At 34.9% G+C, this 23215-nt stretch overlaps 1 protein-coding gene across 1 annotated transcript; it reads right to left on the reverse strand.

The window, feature by feature from the left end:
* Positions 1–5430: 5430 nt before the first annotated feature.
* Positions 5431–6950, reverse strand: LOC120187078 (probable sugar phosphate/phosphate translocator At1g12500). Its single transcript, XM_039190876.1, has one exon. The coding sequence runs from the start codon at positions 6822–6824 to the stop codon at positions 5748–5750; it is 1077 nt and encodes a 358-aa protein (XP_039046807.1). The 5' UTR covers positions 6825–6950; the 3' UTR covers positions 5431–5747.
* Between the last annotated feature and the right edge of the window lie 16265 nt (positions 6951–23215).

Below are 23215 nucleotides of genomic sequence, written 5' to 3' on the forward strand. Positions count from 1 at the left end.
AGTATAGCTTAATTCGAGAAGGGTTATCTGCCAAAGACCCTCGAGTTCGACTACGTTCAGCTTTGAGGGCACATTATTTGCAACATAACTCAAGGCTAGAAGGGTTATCTGTCACCAAAAGACCTTCGAGTTCGACTACGCTTAGTTCTAAGGCATATCATTTACAGCATAACTTAAGTCGAGAAGGGTTATCTGCCAACCAAAGACCTTTGAGTTCGACTACGCTCAGCTCCAAGGCACATCATTTGCAGTATAACTTAAGTCGAGAAGGGTTATCTGCCAAAGACCCTCGAGTTCGACTATGCTCAGCTTCGAGGGCAAATTATTTACAACATAACTCAAGGCTAGAAGGGTTATCTGTCACCTAAAGACCTTCAATTTTGACTATGCTCAGCTCTAAGGTATGTAATTTGCAGCATAAATTAAGTCGAAAAGGGTTATTTGCCAACCAAAGACATTCGAGTTCGACTACGCTCAGCTCTAAGGCACATCATTTGCAGCATAGCTTAAGTCGAGAAGGGTTATATGCCAAAGACCCTCGAGTTCGATTACACTCAGCTTCGAGTGCACATCATTTACAATATAACTCAAGGCTAGAAGGGTTATTTGTCATCAAAAGACCTTCGAGTTCGACTACGCTCAGCTCCAAGGCACATCATTTATAGCATAACTTAAGTCGAAAAGGGTTATCTGCCAAAGACCATCGAGTTTAATTACACTCAGCTTCGAGGGCACATTATTTACAGCATAACTCAAGGCTAGAAGGGTTATCTGTCACCAAAGACCTTCGAGTTTGACTAAGCTCAGCTTCGAGGGCACATCATTTACAGCATAACTCAAGGCTAGAAGGGTTATCTGTCATAAAAAAACCTTCGAGTTTGACTACGCTCAGCTCCAAGACATGTCATTTGCAGCATAACTTAAGTCGAGAAGGGCTATCTGCCAAAATACCTCCGAGTTCGATTACACTCAGCTTCGAGGGAACATCATTTGCAGAATAACTCAAGGCTATAAGGGTTATATGCCAACTAAAGACCTTCGAGTTCGACTACGCTCAGCTCCAAGACACATCATTTGTAGTATAACTTAAGTCGAGAAGGGCTATCTGGCAAAGACCTTCGAGTTCGATTACACTCGGCTCAAAGGCACCAACATTTGCAGCATAACTTAAGTTGAGAAGGGTTATCTTCCAACCAAAGACCTTCGAGTTCGATTACGCTCATCTCCAAAGCACATCATTTGCAGCATAGCTTAAGTCGAGAAGGACTATCTGCCAAAGACCTTCGAGTTCGATTATACTCAGCTCAAAGGCACCATCATCTGCAGCATAGCTTAAGTCAAGAAGGGTTATCTTTCTTCAAAGACCTTTGAGTTCGACTACGCTCAGCTCCTAGGCACCATCATTTGCAGCATAGCTCAAAGCAAGAAGGGGTTATATGTCAATAAAATTGTCGAGTTCGGTTCCATTCAGCTTGATGACACATCAATCACACTATTGTCCAGTTGTAGCCGAGGTTTTCAAGTCGAGAAGAAGATATGGGTTAACCGTGCCTTAGTGACAATAAACCTTTTTTCCGGCAGCATAGCTTAAGTCGAGAAAAGCTATACGTCAAAGAAGACCTTTCAGCTTCAATTTCATTTAGCTCGAAGGCTTATCAACCACATGGTGGAGTCAAATACTACTTTCCATTCGAATTTCCAACTAAGGTCTTTGAGCCGAAAAAAAGACCAAGGTTGACTACAGTTTGGCAACGAGAAGCCACATTTCGATTTCAAATTTTGAACTACGGTTTCAATTCCATATCATTTCAAGATGGACTCGACTTCACGACGAGGGAGCCATCCGCAACTCAAATTCGACAGGGAGTTATTCCTAATTCAAATCAATTCTCAACTCCATCGAACGAAAATTTGTGTCCTTTTGTCTTTGCCCTATTTTTCGTTCCACGAAAAAGGACAAAGAGGGGCAGCTGTAGACACCAATTTTCGTCCATTATATATATATATAGAGAGTTTGAAATCATTTTGAAAATTATATAATATATGGGTTTTTTAAATATTTTGAAAATATATAATATATAATTTTTGAAAACATTTTTGAAAATATATATTATATTGTTTTGAAAACTTTTTTTTAAAAAATATATATAATATATAGTTTTTTATTTTTTTTGAAAAACATATATATTATATAGTTTTGAAAATTAGTTTTAAAAAATATATATTATATAGTTTTGAAAATTAGTTTTTAAAATATATATATTATATAGTTTTGAAAATTAGTTTTTAAACTATATATATATATTATATAGTTTTGAAAATTAGTTTTTAAAAATATATATATATTATATAGTTTTGAAAATTATTTTTTAAAAATATATATTATATGGTTTTGAAAATTATTTTTTAAAAATATATATTATATGATTTTGAATTTTTTTTAAACATATATTGTATAGTTTTAAAAAATGTTTTTAATTTATTTATCTATTTATTTATTTTATTATTTTATTATTTATTTATTTATTTTATTATTGTTTGTTTCAGGTCCAAAATAGGGTCCAAATAATTAAAGAACTTGGCCTGAACCAGCCCAAAAATCCAATGAAACGATCCAGTAATAGTTCAACCAGATGATGTTTAGGGTTTGGGATCCCAAACGGTCAGTGTCGCGTAGTCAGAGGGTCCAAAGGTCCGGTGCGAAACGGCCGGCGGAAATCCCGGGACTAACCCATCCCGGGATGACCGGCCACAATAGCCAACGAGCCCCGTATTTCGAAAGTCACAAACGGCCGGTGGGGGGTATAAATATCCCACTACCCATCGACCAAACGGGGACAAAGAGAACGAACAGAAAAGAGAAAACCACAGAGAACCATCAACCAAGTACCATCGATCAACAGAGCAAACCGATTATCAACATTAAACCAAACAGGTAAAAACCATCATCATCGAGAGATCGAACCACAAGACAGAGAGAGACAGTACACACAAAAACATCAACGAGAGAGCCACACAAAGGACACATAAAAACCGAAAGCCATCAGCAGTACACAAGTAAACCCAAAATATCAAAAACCAAACGACCACTAAATTATCGAACATCGGAAACACAGTAAAACCGAGAGATCAAGCAAAACAACGAAGTACAAAGATCAAACGACGAGAACAGAAGTGGAAAGGTCACCGGAAAGGTAAAAGGCCGAGACTTTTGATTAGATTTACGCCGGTGGGGTATATTTTGGGTGTTTGGGGCTAGGCTTTGGGTTCTCGGGGAAGAGGCGAGTATTTTGGTGTTTTTGGTTTTCTTCGACTGTCAGCAGTGGCGGTCGAAAACGGCGGCGGATGGCAGTTGACCGACGGAGGGGCGGCCGGATCTTGACCGCGCTGGAGAGAGGCGAGGGAACCAAGTTCTCTCTCGCTTTTAGAGAGAGATATATATCTGAGGAAATGAGAGAAATAAGAGGGAAATAGGCTTGTTTGGCTATTTATATATCAGGGCCTCCTTGCAATTAGAGGTTTCTTAAATTCTTTCCGCCGTCCCTAGAGCTTTGAATCGATTTACAATTCAGTCACCGGTTGTAATTTAGCCTCATAATTTTTAATCTAATCAATTTGATCCTTGTTTATATTTTTTTATTTTTGTGAATTGGTCCCTCACTTTTTTATTTTCTATTTTGCAGATCATTTTCCTAATACTAATTTAGCCCGTTAATTCCGATTTGTTTCAATTCGATCCTCTAATTTTTATTTTTTCATTTTTATGTAATTTTTATTTGTTTGATTTCAAATTTTAATTATTTTTTATTCCTTCACTATTTTCTTTTTAAATTATCATTTTTCTTTATATATATATATATTTTATTTAAATTTTTCCCTTTATTCTATTTTTCTTTATCATTTTTTATTTCTTTTATTTATTTATTTATTTCCTTATTTTCTTTTTTTTTATTCTTTTATTCTTTATTTTGATTTGTTATTTTTTTCATTTAATATTTGTTTATTGTTACTATTATTATTTTTCTCTAACATTTTTCGATCTTTTTTAGAAGAATTACAACTAACCAAAGGTGAGTAATTTGAATTGAATTTTTAAATTTCAATTTAAATTTTAATTTTCGCGAATAAAGACAACCGGCAAATTAATTGGTACCGAATGGGCGGTTCAAGGGTGCTAATCCTTTCTTGACTGTAACCGACTCCCGAACCCGACACGTTTCTGGTACAACGCATATCAGGTAAGATGGTGTCCGACCCACCTAAATTCATTTTAAAATGGTCGGTGGTGACTCTAACATAATCAATTCAAGTTGAAGCCTAATTCCAGGCCCATCCGAAAGACGATCCCGACAGTTAGAATGCCAAGATTACCATATGAATAAAGTAGGAGGCACATTGTAGTCACTGCATGTTCTCGAAGACGTGTTGTGTTCCGGATGTCTCCCAAATGAGCTCTATAACATTCACATTAGATCAGAAAATAAATCCAACGAAAACTTATACGAGCCAATAATTTTTTTCACGGTCTACCCGGGCAACTTTGCCGAAAGTGACTGGATCACTGGAACCCTCTGATTGCATTCACAAGCTCTGTCGCAGCACCGAGAAAAGGAGCCCCCACTTTGTTTCTTGGAACGGGTTCAATTCAAAACTACCTTTCCTCTTCTTCTGTAGAATGTGTTGCTGTTGTAAACAGGTATTCAACCAACCAGTAGAGTTGTAGGTGTTTCTGTGCATATGTTCCAAGTCTGCCAAATGGCTCATAGTATTTATGTTTTATGCTAAGCCTTGGATTATATGGAATGGGGAGAATAAATAAATCCAACGTAAACTGATTTGGAATATCAACTTCTTGTATCGATTGCAAGGAAGACAAGGGAATTAAAACAAACAGGAACAGGCCACGTTTTTGTTTGAATTGCCTGTTGTGGATGTCCAAATTTGACTGAGCCAACCCTGTTTGTTACGATTCAAAATTCTGCTCATTCAACCATTACAGAGCAACCCTGGTGCAATTTAATAGTTTAAACTGCTTGACGCATACATGGCAACCGGCATCAGCGAGGCACATAAACGGCAACGTCAAAGTTAAACAGGTCGGGCTGAAACACATGTTTCATACGCGGGAATGGATTAACTATCCCAGAATGGCTTTAAATTCCAAGTTAACAACCACCGATAAAATAAACTGAAAATCATAGGGCATGCTTGTTCATCAATGAAAGGCACCTAGGAGGAAAGTAGATGTATGGTCGGTGACCTCAAAGCTTATCAAGAAATAGGCCTACACGCTGCTCAATCATACAAAAACATGTTTTTGCTCCTAAATGCATTTCAGATTTAGATCTGAAAACAAAATTTAGCAGAAAATGAAGTTGAAGCTACAGATTATAACAGGCAGCAGCAAGTTTGGGTCTTGTATCAGTCCATATTAATGCAGCAAAAACATATATATTAAGATTACATAGAGAGAATTTTATTCTCTTTAACCATCCGAAAAACAAAAGGAAAAGTGGAGCATATAATCCTTTCGCCCCTTACTTTTCCCTCACTCGTTCCTATACAATTCCGATCACAGTTTTCTCATTTTTATCCAAATTCTCTTCTTTGATTCCTTCCCTCCATTGAATCTAACCAAAAGTTTAACAGTTTTTTTTTTTAAAAAGCAATAAATTGTAGAGAATAATGAAAAGAAAAGGAAAAGGCAATTAAAATGAATCCCATCTTATCTTTTGAGGAAATTATTGTCAATGTGCTGCGAGCTGTGCCTTGGATCTCTTCTTTGACTCGCTGTAAAGCACCACCCCCATTATCGTAACGGCGAATCCGGTCATTCCCATCAAGGTGACTGGATTCCTGAAGATCATAACCGATACACACGCGGCCAATGCGGCTTTGGCGTTGCCCAACACCTGCAAAGTGAGGGCGCTTGTATGCTTGGTAACCAAAAAATTCGTCAAATTCACCAAATAGGCCACCGTAGCATTCCCAAGCAACAAGAAAACAATGAAAGAATCACTCCTAGCTTTCTCTAATGTGATGCTCATAACGTTCCCTTCGATGTATAGTGTAAATGGTAACAAAATCATGGCGGCCATAGGCGCCATGTACAACAACAAATTCATCGAATGTAGCTTCTCGGCTTCACTGGTTAATAAGATCCCTTGAACCACGGATTTCAAGGCACGACCAGCGGTGGAACCGATGCAGACCAGGAAGCCAAAAAGGTTAAACAGTGGCTCACTGTTACTAGCCAATACGATCCCGAACACCACGGGCAAAAGAGCGAAATAAACCTCGGCGGATTCCTTCTTGCAAGTGATTAAGAAAGCGAAAATGGCGGTGAAGAAAGGCGTCGTGGCACCAATAGATTGGTTAAATGACACCGGAATGTATCTCAAAGAAGTGTTGCCGCACACTACGGAGAAACAGAAGATGAGGCTCAGAGCAAAGATCTTGAGGAACTGTTTCCTCGACAAAATGTGTTGCCTTGGGACTGTTTCGAGGAAGTTTATGGTTACGTAACTGTAAGAAGCACACGAGATCATGTGAAGCATGGTGAGGAAGATCGGATAACGATAGCCATAGAAGCTGAGGAGATACTTGTTGAGTAAAAGGACACCAATGTTGGAAGTGAACCAGGAAGCAATGATCAGTACCGTCAAAAGGTTAGGAGACAGATGGGATCCAACGGTGTAGATGTTGTTCCTAACGTCGGCAGTTGGGGTCACCGGAATGTCCAAAACCTCGTGGTCGACGGTGGCCGTTGAGTCCAGTCTCGGGTTGCTCATCCGCCTTGTAGTCCATGTCTGCGCTTCCACCATCTGGGTGTTTTGGGATGACTGTAAAGTTGGTAACTTTGAAGCTTAAAGACTTAAAGACTCCAACTTTGATATTTTCTTTCTTTGGGGTTTCTCCTCTCTCTCCAAGGATCAAAAGGAAGGATTTTTATTTTCTTCTTTTTTGCCTTATGTTTATGCGTGGCTGGTTAGATCTGATAGAGACAGAGAGAGGAGGATATGCTCGAGTAAGGTGATCTAATCGGAAGGTGAAGATTTAGATTTTAAAAAGTGGAGAAATGGGAAGCGTTGGATTAGAATAAAAGGGAGGTAGTAGCATCCAATCAGATTTGATGGTGAAAGGAGTTTTAAAGTTGGTGTGAATGTTGTCGGTAATGGATTCGCCAACAAGCAAGCTGACTCTGGTCTGAATCTGAACTCTGACCAATTTTCTTTTATTCTTGTTTTTTATTATTTCTACCAACCATTACTATTTAACATTTTAACTAATATTAATAAAAAATTAACTATTAAAAGTTACTGATGTTTACTTCACTATTTATATCTTTAAAATTCCTCATTTTTCATTTAAACTTGGCGTTTGTTTAAGATAAATATTTACTTACTAATTTGGATATGATAAAATTTTGATTTGAAAATCTCATATGATTATATAATTCAAACGGTTATAGAATTATATTTTATTATATTTCAGTCAGTATATTAACGTTCAATTATAACTATAAACAAACGAACGTTTAACGAATCTTTTGGCGAAAAGTTCGTTTAGTATTATTAAACGAACAAACATGAACATTATTTTATGTTGGTTTAAAATGAATGAACACGAATAAATGACTCATTCGCTAATTTATGTTCATGAATGTTTGATAATACGTTCGTTTATGTTAGTTCGTTTACATTCGGTAATCAATTGGTTTACGTTCGATAATCGATTCATTTATGTTCGTTTACTTAAATTTATATTTATGTTCATTTATTTACATTATTTTAAGAATTTTTGCTTGATTTTAAAGAAAGTTACATCTTATGTTCATTTGTTTATGTTTCTTTGGGTTCATTTGTGTTTATTTGAGTTCGTTTATCAATTAAACAAAAGATCCTATATAAACACAAACAAATTATACTCCTTAACGAATGGACAAAAAATATTGTTCATTTTAATTTTTCGTGTGTGTTTATTTGTTCGGTTAAAGTTAAAGGAACAAACATGAACATACCCTCGTGTTCGTCCATCACCTTTTTAATGAAAAATGATGAATTTGGAACATATGAATAGTTAAATGACCATTTTATATTTTTTAATAATCAAAAGACTTAATAACTCATCATCCTTTTAATAGACGATACACTCAACAAAGCCTTGCCATATAGTCAGGAGACTGTACTTTACCCTAAATTATATATATATTTAGTTAATATGGAGTAAGTATAAGACAATATCTGTTCAAAGATAATTATAACCCTTTTAACATTGAAGACTCACACCCTTAGCATTCATGGTGCTCGAACCCGGATATTCAATTAATAACAACTCCTTTATTACGTATTCGTGCCTAAATTTTATATACAACTACTAAATAGCACTTAAAAAAGAAAGCTATAAACAATAATATGAGTTCACTTATTTTTATTTGTTAGGCCACGGCTCAAGGGAAAACATGGAGAAAACGATCCATATTACACGCGCTTCTTATATTGGGCATTTTTTGGATCTTGTAGTCATTTGGAGCCCAAATTCTAGCTTTGGATGGGCTCGAAGATTTTGCATACACATGTTCGTTTTGGATTTCTTTTCCTCTTGAATCTTACTAAGAGAATAGAATTAGAATCAAATATAAAAAAAAATATTTTATATTAAAAATAAAAATTATTAAATATTTAAATTCAAACATTTGGGAAGAGTAAAGGTATAATTCATTAATATTTAAGTTAAAAACTAAAAATATTATTGTACACAAGAAAATTAGAGGCACATAGTGTCATAAAGTCTTTCTTTTTTGACGTAGAATTAGTGTCTTCCATTTCTTAGATGTGCGATTATACCTAATCTTATGTTTGTTCATCCTACTCAATGAAACATTTGACGTAAAATTATATAATAAAAAATCTCTCTATTATCACTTATTATGAGAAAATTATTAATAATAAGGCAAATTATGCGTTTAGTATCTAAACTATCAATTTTGATCTATTTTAATAACCGAGTTTTTAATTTTTTCAAAATCATACCTAAAGTCTAATTTTTGTTCCATTTTAGTACTTCTGTTCAAAATTAAATTCAAAATTAAATATTAAATTTTGAAAACAATTGGAAGTTTAGGTACTAAGATGGATCGAAACTAATAATTTAGGTACAAAACACGATTAGTTTTTAACAACGGAGTACTAAAATGAAATAAAAACTAAACGTTAGATATACTTTCAAAACAATTTAAAAATTTAAGTATTAAAACGGACAAAAATTAATATTTTTCCCTTAATAATAATATTTGATAAAATATGCGTTGTCTATGCTTTCTTAATTTTACAACCTTCCCTTTTCTTTATATTATGAGATTAATATATTTCATCTATGACAACAGCTCGTCCAAAGTCCTTAATAGCTAAGTCCCTAATCAGAAAGATATATAATGTGTTTTAATAAGGTGAGGATTATCTAAGATTTGAATGCAGGATGAGGTTGTAAATGAAGGTGTGTAAAATAGAAAGTTTGGCATATCATTGAACGACGGCATTAAAAAGAGACCAAAATCAACTGCAACTCCATAACTAATGTCACAATTTCAAGCTTAGAAGAAGAACCCCCATCACCATCCCTGCTCTCTGCACTTTTCACCAAGCAACTCACCACCTAACCTACAAACACCATTAATGTCCCTCACATCCCCAAACATTACCCCAAAATATCCATAACTCATTCCTAAAACTCTTGAAAATGCAGTGAAGACTCAGTTTTTTTATTGCTTCGCCGAAGTACACTCTTTGGAGAGAAACCGATAAAGCCAGAAGACAGATTGCTGCCATTGTTACTGCTACTACTATCGAGCTGCAGAGAAATGGAGATGTTGGTGTCAGCATTTCGATGGCTAATAACACGACTACTGTTGGTGGTGGTAGCTTGAGAAGCTTCCACCACTCAACATATTACCACTCTCCATGTTCCAGGAATCACCCAAATTTGTAAGTCCAATCCCTGCAAAAAAAGGAGTTACCAATGCAAGATAACCAAAAGTTCTTTTTAAGAATAAAAAGAGAGGGTATAAAGAAAGAGTACCGAAGTCTGCAAAACAGACAATCTTGAGCAGGGATTCAAAAAACGGCCGTGTAACGGTATAACGGCCGTTATATCTCGGTATCGACGGCCCCCGTTACCGATATCAGTCGAAATCACACCTATAACGGCCGCAATTTAACGGGTAATGGTCGATCGCGGCTATAACGGACCGTTTTTCCCGTTAATCCCCGTTACAACACTAAACATCAAGTTTGATTATGTAATTCCTCTAATTGTTGCTTCAAATCTCTGTTTCTTTCTAAGTTGTTTATGCAATTCCTCTAATTGTTGTTTTAAGTTTTCATTTGAAGAAGAATAAGGCCACGAGATGGGTGTGTTGAGATATGAACTCTAGGATAAGGACCAAGTATGATTTCACCGCTTTCGGATCCATTTTAGGTTTAGGTTTTAAGGGGATGGGTGATGGTGGTAGTGGTGGAAGCGACGGGAGGATTTAAGGAGGAAGGCTGATGGAAATTAAGGCTTTGATATAGGCGGGAAATAAGGCTTTTTATTTACACGTAAACAGGAGCAAAATATATTACATACTTTGTTTTAGGGTAAATTGCATAAATGGACACTCAACTTTTAAGGCACTAACATTTCAATTAAACATCATTTCAATTTAATAATCTAACTTAAGAACGTTTGGATAATTAAAATATTTTTTTATAATTTTATTATTAAACCATTATATTTCTTAGTAAACGTATAATATATTAATAACAGATTCCAAAAACTTAAATATAAATCAAATCTAAATATTAATTGAGATTTATAACTCGAATTAATAATTTAAATGTTTTAGATCATTTTTTTTGGATTTATAAAATAACTCCAAAAAGTAAATTTTAAAGGTAAAATGAATATAATTTTTATAGAATTTTTTGAATTTGAGTAATATATATGTAGAATGTATATATTATGAATAATTAAAAATTTATTAAGTAAAGATTTTTTTTCATCCTAATCTTCCATTTTGTTTTTTGAAACGTTCGGGAAATCCCTGGGACCTAGAGAGAAAAATCAAGTCTCCATGTTTGGGCTACTCTTGGAGGAGTTTTAGGGTAGGTAGTCTAATATAAGGTTAAAAAAATGTGTGACCTAAAATATTATAAAGCGTGACCTAAAATAGTTATAAAAAACATAACATTTTAGGTTACACGCAACTTAAGACATCATATTTTTTAACATTTTCAGTTCAACCTGAAATATTATGAAAAATAACATTTTTGTTGCAACCTAAAATATTACTAAAAAGATTTGCACCAGAAAAAAAGTAAGGAAAAGTTAACATTTTAAGAAAAAGTAAGAAAACCATTTTAAGTTGTGCGTAACCTAAAATATAATGTTTTTTGTAATATTTTAGGTCGCGTTTTTCCAAAGATAGATAAGTAATTCGTTCTTTTGTAGTTTTAAGATTTCAATAAAAATTTATTTCTTTAATAACATCCAATTGTTGCATTGAAAACTTTCTCCAACCCTACTCTATGTTGAACTCAATATTTTCTATTTTATTATTTGTTATGAGTTCATATAATATTCTTAAGAAATTTATAAATAAATACAAAAATAATTAATGATGATAAAAATTGTGTTTATGTATTAATAAAAGTCTACAAGTGTTACAAAATACTCTAAAAATAATTCAAAGTGATTTTTTATAATTATAATTATAATTACTATATTTATAATAAGTTGTACGAATTTAAAAAAAAAATCACGTCCGCGATACCCGCAATGACCGCGATAGCATCAGTTACGTCTGCGACCGCGATAAATGCAACGCGACCGAAAACGTGACCACGACCGCAATTTGAATCCCTGATCTTGAGAGATATAAGAATGTCGAGGTTCCGTTTCCCTTTATATTAGTATGTTCACAAATCAGAGAAAAGGAAAATCAGAAGTGGTTAAACTCAAATCAGAGGTTGCAGTATGAACTGCAACATACACTGAATTAACAGTAGTAAAAGGGTAAAGAGATATATACGCAAAGATTCTGAAAGTTGCAGCAGTAGGAATAGATTTTTCAGTCAGAGAAAAAATTTTAGTTCATGGCATAGATGGAGTGAATGGGGATGGGTGAGGGCCGAAGGGAAGGGAAGGGTATCTTCTTAAATGAGTTTTTCTTCTTCTTTTCTTTTCAATATAACAAAAAAAAAATGAAAAATTTGTGGCGATTTTTCAAAAAAAAAAACCACCTGACATTTTTTTTTACATGTCATACACCTTTTTATTTTTATTTATTGATCTAACACTCTTTTACAGAAAGGCGCGTCCCTGAGGCGCACCTTACGCTGATCTGGCGCCACGTGAGATAAGACGCGCCCCCTGACATGGTTACACGCTGGCTAAAGCGCAGTCCCTGGGGCGCGCCTTATGCCACGTAGGGGTATATCGCGGTGCAGAGGCACAGTGATATACATATTTTTCTGTTGTGGAGCGGGCGACTCTGAATTGAACATAATTACGAATATTGTAATTTTTTATAGCCATCATCGCTTCTTCTTTGCTTGAAAACTCCATGCCTAAAGATAACTCACCATTATTTATTGATGAGTAAAATCCATAGTCACTGAGATTAGGCATATCCACAAATTCTGACCCGTACATTGCACCATAATCAGCTTCATACATGTGTGCTGGAGGATCAGTTTGTGCCACATTTGAGGGAACTTCATCTACATCATCATCATCATCGGAGTTGAATTGCGGTGATTCTGGTTGAATGAATAGTCCAGTCTCAGCACCATCCGCACCTGGCTCACGAATCTGTTCTTCTGGTGAAGATGATGGTTCCTCCATGCTCTACACATTTAGGTCGAAGAACCTACTACTTGCACGCCTTCCTCTTGAACTAGAAGACATATAGACATTGAGATCGAAAAAGCTCGCAGTCGAATGCCTCCCCATAGAGCTTGAAGTCAATGTGTCAAACGGAAAGTGCACAGATTGTTGTATCGATCTCCATATTAAGGTCAAAGAAATTTGCAGATGAATGCCTTCCCCTTGAATTGGTCTTGATGTTGCCACACGGATTGTTTGTGGATCCACCTTGGTATAGATCATAAGGAGTTGCTGATGAATGTCTCCTCATTAAAGTTGATGGGACGACAGCATGATGCAGATTTCCCATTATAACATTAAAATCATTACACATTATTGTAGTCGAGTTGTCAACTTGATCAATTTGTTCAGCCAAACCATAGTGGGAGCTTAATGATAGACCCCGAACAACACGCACTTGAACAAACTTTGCATATATCTCAATATCGACGTCTGAATAATTACTTTGAGAATCAACCATCATTTCAACATCATCATTGTTCGATAGTTCGAACGATGTATAAGTTAATGGCAACAATGATGTTGGAAATCTTACTGTAACGACGACATTCTTCTACTACTTCTAACATGAACCTTCCTTGAAATCTTCGTTATCAGCTCCTCAAGAGTTATGTTTCTCTTGAATGATATTTTAACATAATCATTTGATACAAAAACAACGTCGATTTCATCTTCTCGAATTTCTCCATCATAATAAACAATAGCTGAAATTCGCACAATTCTTAGAGTTTGAAAGTGCGACAATATTATATTTGAAAAAAAATAAAATAAAACAAACCTAATTAAATAAATAATATATGAATGAAAATATAACACAATAAATTTTTTACACATAAACGTAAATAATTTAATTTTATATTATTACCGTATCGGCAAAAATATTTTGACGTACGCTCCCGCTTTCCAATTTTACAACCACAAAAAATAATTGAAAACAATTAATATAATTTTTTAATATTCATATATAATTATAAAAAATATTATACAAAATTACCTTATAACGAAAGATCGAACGAACTTCTGAATAAAATATAAAAGGATTGTCGGGTTTTTTTACTGGTTGAGAGGATTATTGTAGTAGTTTCTCGATTGAGAGGGAGTTGTGAGAGAGTTTTAAGGGGAATGGGTATTTATAGCGGAGATACGTTGCTTTAAAGTCAAGAAATTCAGATGAAATTATGCAAGGCGTGACCCCTGCACCGTACCTTGTATTATGCATGTGATAATTGCAAGGCAAGACCCTGCACCGCGCTATACCCCTACGTGGCATAAGGCGCCCCCTAGAGCCGCGCTTTAACCAGCGTGGCAAAGCGTATCTGACAAGTAAAAAAGATTATCAAGACAAATGCAACAAGTAACACCAAACAAGCACACCCCAGTTGTTTTTCTATGAATCATTGTCCCTATCCAAACACAAAGAGAAAGAGAGACTAAAACTGTTCTGACAAGTCAGACAAACTGTGCAGGGAGTTTGCAGACACAAACACGTATGTCAGGAGGTCATCAATCATGACAAGTAGAAAACTTGGGACCCGCGGAATATGACAAAGAGGACATTCTACTTTTTTTGGCCTTTTCCCTTCTTATGAACAAGCAACACTTCGATTTTCATTCGACACCAGAAGGCGTGAGTAAAGGGCCTTAAAAGTTTGATATGATCCATTCTGCTTCACATGAACCCATGAAGATAGTGATGACCATGGGTGTATGAATAGTATTTACATATATTTTGTAGCTCATTTCTGACATTACCAAATTAAGCAACTTAAACTTAAATGATACATTGAATTCAACCATTACAAATGCGCAATATATATATATATATACGGTACAAGTACTACTCATAGAATTTAACCTTTTTTTTTTAAATTTCAAGTGCACCAAAGAAGACAACAATTCATCAGATAACTTTTTTACATTAGGGAAGATGTTACAAAATCTAATACAGACCGTTTCAGGTATGTTTCGCTTACTTTGTTTCTTTTCCTTTTCCAATTTTCATTATGTGATTGTTCAAGTGAATTTCCACTACAGAAATGAAAAGCAAGATCTGTATTAGAGATAGCGAGAACACTTTTAACAAATTCTGGCGAGCAAGTAAGGCATTAGTAGACTAAATCAGCTAGAGAGATAAGTTTTCATCTCCTTAAGTGTCTCCCCACCAATCATTTCCGAAGTAGTTTCCCGTGTGAGGATTATCAAGTTATTCCATTTATTTGATATTTTTTTACCATTTTACATTTCCTCGACATTTTCATTTTTACTCATTATAAAATGTTTCCTTGCCACGACAAAATTTATCTGTTTACTTCACTTCACACTTTTCTTGTATCAACAAACTTTTTCCATCTATTCATACCATTTGCCACTGTATATTTTCCTTGTTTATATCATTAGACTTAGATACTTAGGATTAGTTAGTGAAACCTATTCCTATCTGTAGCAATATTTTAAAAGATTTCCAATCCCTATGGAGACGATATTCACTCATAATTTTATTACTTATTGCGAATGTGTATACTTGCACATCATTTGTGTATAATTTATAGTACTCACAACACACAACAATCATCCATGGGAGCATCAAGGATACCTATATCTTGTTGGTCATCATGAACATCACCGTGCATATACTCTTGAACATGATCTGTTGAAAGGTCTAGGGCAAATAGATTCACATCGATCAAGTCACCACTATCTTGTGAACCCATTTTCTTCATCTTATCAATGTCATCAATGGTCTGATCCTCAATAAAGATAACATCTTGGATTCTCACGAGCTACTTCTGAACTAAATCGTAGATTCTATAACCAAACTCACTATCAAGACCATAACCAATAAAGATCCAGTATCAAGTATTTGCATCCAACTTGGATCTTTCATCATTTGGAACGTGAACAAATGCTTTACAGCTAAACACACGAAGGTGATCATGTAACACGTCTTTACCAAACCAAACTCTATCTGGTACATCACCTCGTAAAGGAACAATATGAGACAGATTAATCACACGTGTCACTGTATTCAAAGCTTCATCCTAAAACGATCTTGGAAACTTTACATCCGACTCTTTCAATCAATGTCCAGTTCATTCTTTCAGTTAAACATTCAACTGTGGAGTCTTCGATGGTGTCCTATGATGTTTGATTCCTTGTCCCAGACAATACTCATGAAATGGCCCTATATACTAGCCATCATTATAAGTATGAATGCACTTTAACTTCTTTTTTGTTTCTCTTTCAACTGATGCTTGAAACTATTTAAACTCCTCAAAGAATTGGTCTTTCAACTTCAAAGTATAGACCCACAGTTTTCTTGAACAATCATCAATGAAAGTTACAAAATAAAATGCACCATCATGTGACCTTACCTTTAGCGGACCACAAACATCTAAATAGATCAATTATAGTAACTCTGATCTTCTATAAGGAGGACAACTTCTAAAAAAAACTCTTCTTTGCTTACCCGTTAGACAATGAGCACAATTTTTTAGTGTAGGATTCTTCGAACCCGAAAGTTGATTCTTTTTGCTAACTAGTTAAGTCCCTTCTCACTTATATGACTGAGTCATTTATGCCACAACTCAGTTGATTTTTCATTCATTGTCACATTCACAGTCTCTCAAGAAGTTGAAGTTTGCATCAAGTACAAATTCGAACTCTTATTTCCTCGAGCTACAATTAAGGAGCCTTTAATCAGTTTCTAATGCCCCTCATTAAAGGTGTTACAAAATCTCTCATCATCAAGTTTTCCCGCTGAAATCAAATTCAAACAGATATCTAGTGCATGTATGACATCCTTGAGAGTTAACTTTGTTTCATTGTTACTCTCCAAGCTAACATCTCCCATGCCGATAACCGAAACCAAACTGTCATTACCCATCTTCAATACCTCAAAATTACTAAGAGTATAAGATGTGAAGAAACCCCTCATCGACGTGACATGAAGTGAAGCACCAGTATCAATCACCCAAATTCTCATCACAAATAACGAATAGATCGTCACGAATAACTGTAGCAACATGCTCAGATTTTTCATTATCATTTCGGTCGTGTTTATAACCACCACTTTTGTTTTCTTTCTTCCACCTGAAGCAGTATTTCTTGATATGATATTTCTTACCATAATGATGATACTCAAGATGTTTATATCTCGATCTTGACTTGATTTGGCTTTTATCTCTATCATTTTCATCTTTGTCTTTGTTTCTCCCTTATTCTTAGTAACCAATACCTCAGACTGTGTTGTTAAACCCTGAGACCTTCTTCTAACATCTTTATTCAACACACTACTCTTAGCCAAATCCAAAGTAACAATACCCAGTAGAGCATAATTAATGAGTGAGACCCGAAAAATCTCCCAAGAGTTTAATAAAGTAGCAAGCAACCAAACCCCTAAAATCTCATCATCAAATTTGACACCCATACCAAGAAACTAATTCATCACACTCTGAAAATCACAAACATGCTCAATTGTAGACATCCCTTCTTTATATTTCAACGCCATCATTTTCTTTAGCAAAAACTACTTGTTATTGCCTGCCCTCGAATCATACAAGCTTTCAAGCTTCTCTCATAATGTGCAAGCATATGTCTCTTAATCAATGTGGTTGTAAATATTTTCTTCAATAGATTACCAAATAAAGCCACACACATATTGATGCTTAAATTCTCATTCGTCATCAATTTTCGAATCGGGTTTTTGAGTAGCAAAGGCCGGAAGATGCAAAGCCTTTACAAACAACAAGGCTTTCATTTTATTCTGCCAAAGTTGATAATTCGTGTCATTCAACATAATCACGTTGCTCATAGTAACCGCCATAATTAATTGATACAATAACCAAGGTCTGATATTAGTTTTTAGGGAAAGAAATCGAACAACTGAAATCAGGCGGAAGCACAAACGATGTTCTTTCTCTTCTTATAACGCCTATCAATAATTATGACAAACACAATAACAATAAATATGTTCTCTAGCGGTAGTAACCAACCACAAATCAACCAATGCAACTACAACACAAATAAATAGAGACGCTGATATTTTTATGTGGAAAACCCTCTAAATCAAGGTAAAAATCATGAGACTTTAGAGTCTGATAAAAATACTCTAATATCAACAAATTTTCTGCTACAAGATCACAAAATCAAGCCTACAACAAGCATACAACTCTAGCAAAGCTAACAACTAGTAATCTTTAGCAAAAGAGAGAAAAATGGGAGAATATCACAAAAAGTGTAGCATGTTAAAATACAGGTATTTCTGACGCTACAAAACTAGAATGAAAAATCCTATCGTACAAAGTCAAGAACACCTTGTCGCCTAACTGCTGTACAAAAATCAACTCAATTGAACCATAGATGGAACTCCGATCGAAGAGTTGATCACTGCTTTACAAACTTCAAAAAAAAACTATTTTCTCCCCCTTTTTCTTCTCAAATGAGTCTCTCTCTCTTCTCAAAATCAAATTTGATTTTGTTGATATATATAAAGGCTACCTATACACACAAGACAAAAAAATCCTTTTTATTAAAATCAAAGACAAAAATAATAAATACATGGTAGAACCCTTTTTACCTAGAACAACAATAACTTATCTTTTTAAATCACAACCCATTTTATGACAAGCAACTCATTTTTAAGTTTCAACTCATTTTTTTGGTGACATAATATGCAGTCACCCACAAGTAGGACAAGAAGAAGATGATGTTGGTGTGCCACCTGGCTTTTCTGAAGATATCGACCAGAAGTAGTCATATGATGTCAATGATGATGACCCTGAAGTTCCTCTTAGATTTGGTTCATGAGGTTCAATTTGCAAGCATTTCCCACTAGCATCATGCAATTATAATTGCGGCTCAAAATAAATGGATTGGTAATGAGCTACTGAGGCCGTATACCATTTTTTCTACTCTAAAAGGCTTTTCTTTCCTATTTCAGTCAGGGTGGGAGCTCTTAATCTGCTATCGGTGATAACTAGATTCATATTGTTTCTTGAATGATTTTTTTCTTATGCCTATAATCTTGACTTGATTTTCAGTAACTTGTACCAACGTTCTTGAGAATCGGCAAATAGTTATATATAAGAGTGGTTTTACAAGAACAACCATTCTTATTATCAGTTATTGGTCTTCCCTAGTTCCCAACCTCGTTTGCTTTATGTCATTATTAGTAAGTAATTCTTTTTGGAGCTTTTTGAAAATGCGAGAAGTAGGGATTTGAAAAGTTAAACCATATGGAACTCCTTTTTGAACAACTTTCTGAATTATGTATGCACTTTTTAGGACTTTGTATCTCTCTTTTTAGAAATTCACCTTGATTTAAGCACCAACCAGACTGAGTTCCAATGTTTATATTTTATGTAATGCACTTTGTATGGACTTGTTTGGCACATGGAATGACACTATAAAAGTTATTTTTATGGGTAGTCCACACCTATACTTCGACATCAACTGTTGATATTGATTAAATTAGAAAAGAGAAGAGCCCACACCTATACTTAGCTATAGTGTGTCAGATATGAGTATGTGTTTACATAAGTATGATCGTTTTTGTTTTAGTTTGTTTATATATTTGGATGTTTATACTCCATGCTTGTGTCTAAATCTCTAGGATGTGATTGTTGAATATAGTTACTTCAATGAAAATGAAGAGCTTGGGTCATCAGGGTAACAATTTTGTCATATTACTGAACAACACAGATAAAGATGTCATAGATTATTTGCAGACGGTAAATTCACATCTTTTGTTCGTGCCGGGTAAACAGGAACATTCCTTCATCACTGAATCAAGAATGGTTAGACGAGAATCCCCGACTCCAGCATGCCAATAATCGATTACAACACTTCTCTGCCGGTTGATTCTTTCCAAATTCCCAGTTTGCTTGATGTGCAGCGCCACGAAGCGGGGTGCATGTGTTGTCTTTCTACGTTAGTATCCTTTAGAGGATTTGCTGAGATAAATCCCTTGTTCTTTCTCATGGCTTGCACTTCCCAGATCCTCCTCTGTCGGTCTTGCTGGGAAATCACATGACATCATCTTCTTCCTGCCCAACATGTGGGTGATTGCATATTATGTCACCAAAAAATGAGTTGAAACTTAAAAATGAGTTGCTTCTTATAAAATGGGTTGTGATTTAAAAAGATAAATTATTGTTGTTCGGGGTAAAAAGGGTTCTACCATGTATTTATTATTTTTGTCTTTGATTTTAATAAAAAGGATTTTTTTGTCTTGTGTGTATAGGCAGCCTTTATATATATCAACAAAATCAAATTTGATTTTGAGAAGATAGAGAGACTCGTTTGAGAAGAAAAAGGGGGAGAAAATAGTTTTTGTGAAGTTTGTAAAGCAGTGATCAACTCTTCGATCGGAGTTCCATCCGTGGTTCAATTGAGTTGATTTTTGTACAGCAGTTAGGCGACAAGGTGTTCTTGACTTTGTACGATAGGATTTTTCATCCTAGTTTTGTATCGTCAAAAATACCTGTATTTTAACATGCTACGCTTTTTGTGATATTCTCCCATTTTTTTCTCTTTTGCTAAAGATTACTAGTTGTTAGCCTTGTTGGAGTTGTATGCTTGTTGTAGGCTTGATTTTGTGATCTTGTAGTTGAAAATTTGTTGATATTAGAGTATTTTTATTGGACTCTAAAGTCTCATAGTTTTTACCTTGATTTAAAGGGTTTTCCACGTAAAAATACCAGTGTCTTTATTTATTTGTGTTATAGTTGTATTGGTTGATTTGTGGTTAGTTACTATCGCTAGAGAACATATTTATTGTTATTGTGTTTGCCATAATTATTGACAGGCGTTATAGGAAGATAAAGAACACCGGTTGTGTTCCGCCTGATTTCAGTTGTTCAATTTCTTTCCCCAAAAACTAATATCAGACCTTGGTTATTGTATCAATTAATTTAATATGAGCAACGTGATTATGTTGAATGACACGAATTATCAACTTTGGCAGAATAAAATAAAAGCCTTGTTGTTTGTAAAGGCTTTGCATCTTCCGGCCTTTGCTACTCAAAAACCCGATTCAAAAATTGATGATGAATGAGAATTTAAGCATCAACATGTGTGTGCTTTTATTTGGTAATCTGTTGAAGAAAATATTTACAACCACATTGATTAAGAGACATATGCTTGCACATTATGAGAGAAGCTTGAAAGCTTGTATGATACGAGGGTAGGCAATAACAAGTAGTTTTTGCTAAAGAAAATGATGGCGTTGAAATATAAAGAAGGGACGTCTACAATTGACCATGTTTGTGATTTTCAGAGTGTGATGAATTAGCTGCTTGGTATGGGTGTCAAATTTGATGATGAAATTTTAGGGCTTTGGTTGCTTGCTACTTTATCGAACTCTTGAGAGATTTTTCGGGTCTCACTCATTAATTATGCTCTACTGGGTATTGTTACTTTGGATTTGGCTAAGAGTAGTGTGTTGAATAAAGATGTTAGAAGAAGGTCTCAGGGTTCAACAACACAGTCCGAGGTATTGGTTAATGAGAATAGGGGAGAAACAAAGACAAATATGAAAATGATAGAGATAAAAGCCAAAGCAAGTCAAGATCGAGATAAAAACATCTTGAGTATCATCATTATGGTAAGAAATATCATATCAAGAAATACTGCTTCAAGTGGAAGAAAGAAAATAAAAGTGGTGGTTATAAACACGACCGAAATGATAATAAAAAATCTGAGCATGTTGCTATAGTTATTCGTGACGATCTGTTCGTTATTTGTGATGAGAATTTGGGTGATTGATACTGGTGCTTCACTTCATATCACGTCGATGAGGGGTTTCTTCATATCTTATACTCTTAGTGATTTTGAGGTATTGAAGATGGGTAATGAAGGTTTGGTTTCGGTTATTGGCATGAGAGATGTTAGCTTGGTGAGTAACAATGGAACAAAGTTAACTCTCAAGGATGTCATAAATGCACTAGATATCTGTTTGAATTTGATTTATGCGGGAAAACTTGATGATGAGAGATTTTGTAACACCTTTAATGAGGGGCATTAGAAGTTGATTAAAGGCTCTTTAATTGTAGCTCGGGGAAATAAGAGTTCGAATTTGTACTTGATGTAAGCTTCAACTTCTCGAGAGACTGTGAATGTGACAATGAATGAAAAATCAACTGAGTTGTAGCATAAATGACTCAGTCATATAAGTGAGAAGAGACTTAACTATTTAGCAAAAAGAATCAACTTTCGGGTTCGAAGAATCCTATACTAAAAAATTGTGCTCATTGTCTAACGGGTAAGCAAAAAAGAGTTTTTTTTAGAAGTTATCCTCCTTATAGAAGATCAGAGTTACTATAGTTGATCTATTTAGATGTTTGTGGTCCGCTAATGGTAAGGTCACATGATGGTGCATTTTATTTTGTGACTTTAATTGATGATTGTTCAAGAAAACTGTGGGTCTATACTTTGAAGTTGAAAGACCAAGTCTTTGAGGAGTTTAAATAGTTTCAATCATCAGTTGAAAGAGAAACAAAAAAGAAGTTAAAGTGCATTCATACTTATAAGGATGGCTAGTATATACGGTCATTTCATGAGTATCTTTTGGGACAAGGAATCAAACATCATAGGACACCATCGAAGACTCCACAGTTGAATGTTTAACTGAAAGAATGAACCGGACATTGATTGAAAGAGTCAGATGTAAAGTTTCCAAGATCATTTTAGGATGAAGCTTTGAATACAGTGACACGTGTAATTAATTTGTCTCATATTGTTCCTTTACGAGGTGATGTACCAGATAGAGTTTGGTTTGGTAAAGACGTGTTACATGATCACCTTCGTGTGTTTAGTTGTAAAGAATTTGTTCATGTTCCAAATTATGAAAGATCCAAGTTGGATGCAAATACTTGATACTGCATCTTTATTGGTTATGGTCTTGATAGTGAGTTTGGTTATAGAATCTACGATTTAGTTCAGAAGTAGCTCATGAGAATCCAATATGTTATCTTTATTGAGGATCAAACCATTGATGACATTGATAAGATGAAGAAAATGGGTTCACAAGATAATGGTGACTTGATCGACGTGAATCTATTTCCCCTAGACCTTTAAACAGATCATGTTCAAGATTATATGCACGGTGATGTTCATGATGACCAACAAGATATAGGTATCCTTGATGCTCCCACGGATGATTGTTGTGTGTTGTGAGTATTATAAATTATACGCAAATGATGTGCAAGTATACACAATCACAATAAGTAATAAAATGATGAGTGAATATCATCTCCATAGGGATTGGAGGGCTTTAAAATATTGCTACAGA

Source organism: Hibiscus syriacus, unplaced genomic scaffold, assembly GCF_006381635.1.
Source record: "Hibiscus syriacus cultivar Baekdansim isolate YM2019G1 unplaced genomic scaffold, ASM638163v2 tig00113722_pilon, whole genome shotgun sequence".
NCBI classification, from domain to species: Eukaryota; Viridiplantae; Streptophyta; class Magnoliopsida; order Malvales; family Malvaceae; genus Hibiscus; species Hibiscus syriacus.

Bases quoted from the DNA above. Each gene is read 5' to 3' on its own strand.
- LOC120187078 (XM_039190876.1), bottom strand. From the start codon at position 6,824: ATGGTGGAAGCGCAGACATGGACTACAAGGCGGATGAGCAACCCGAGA.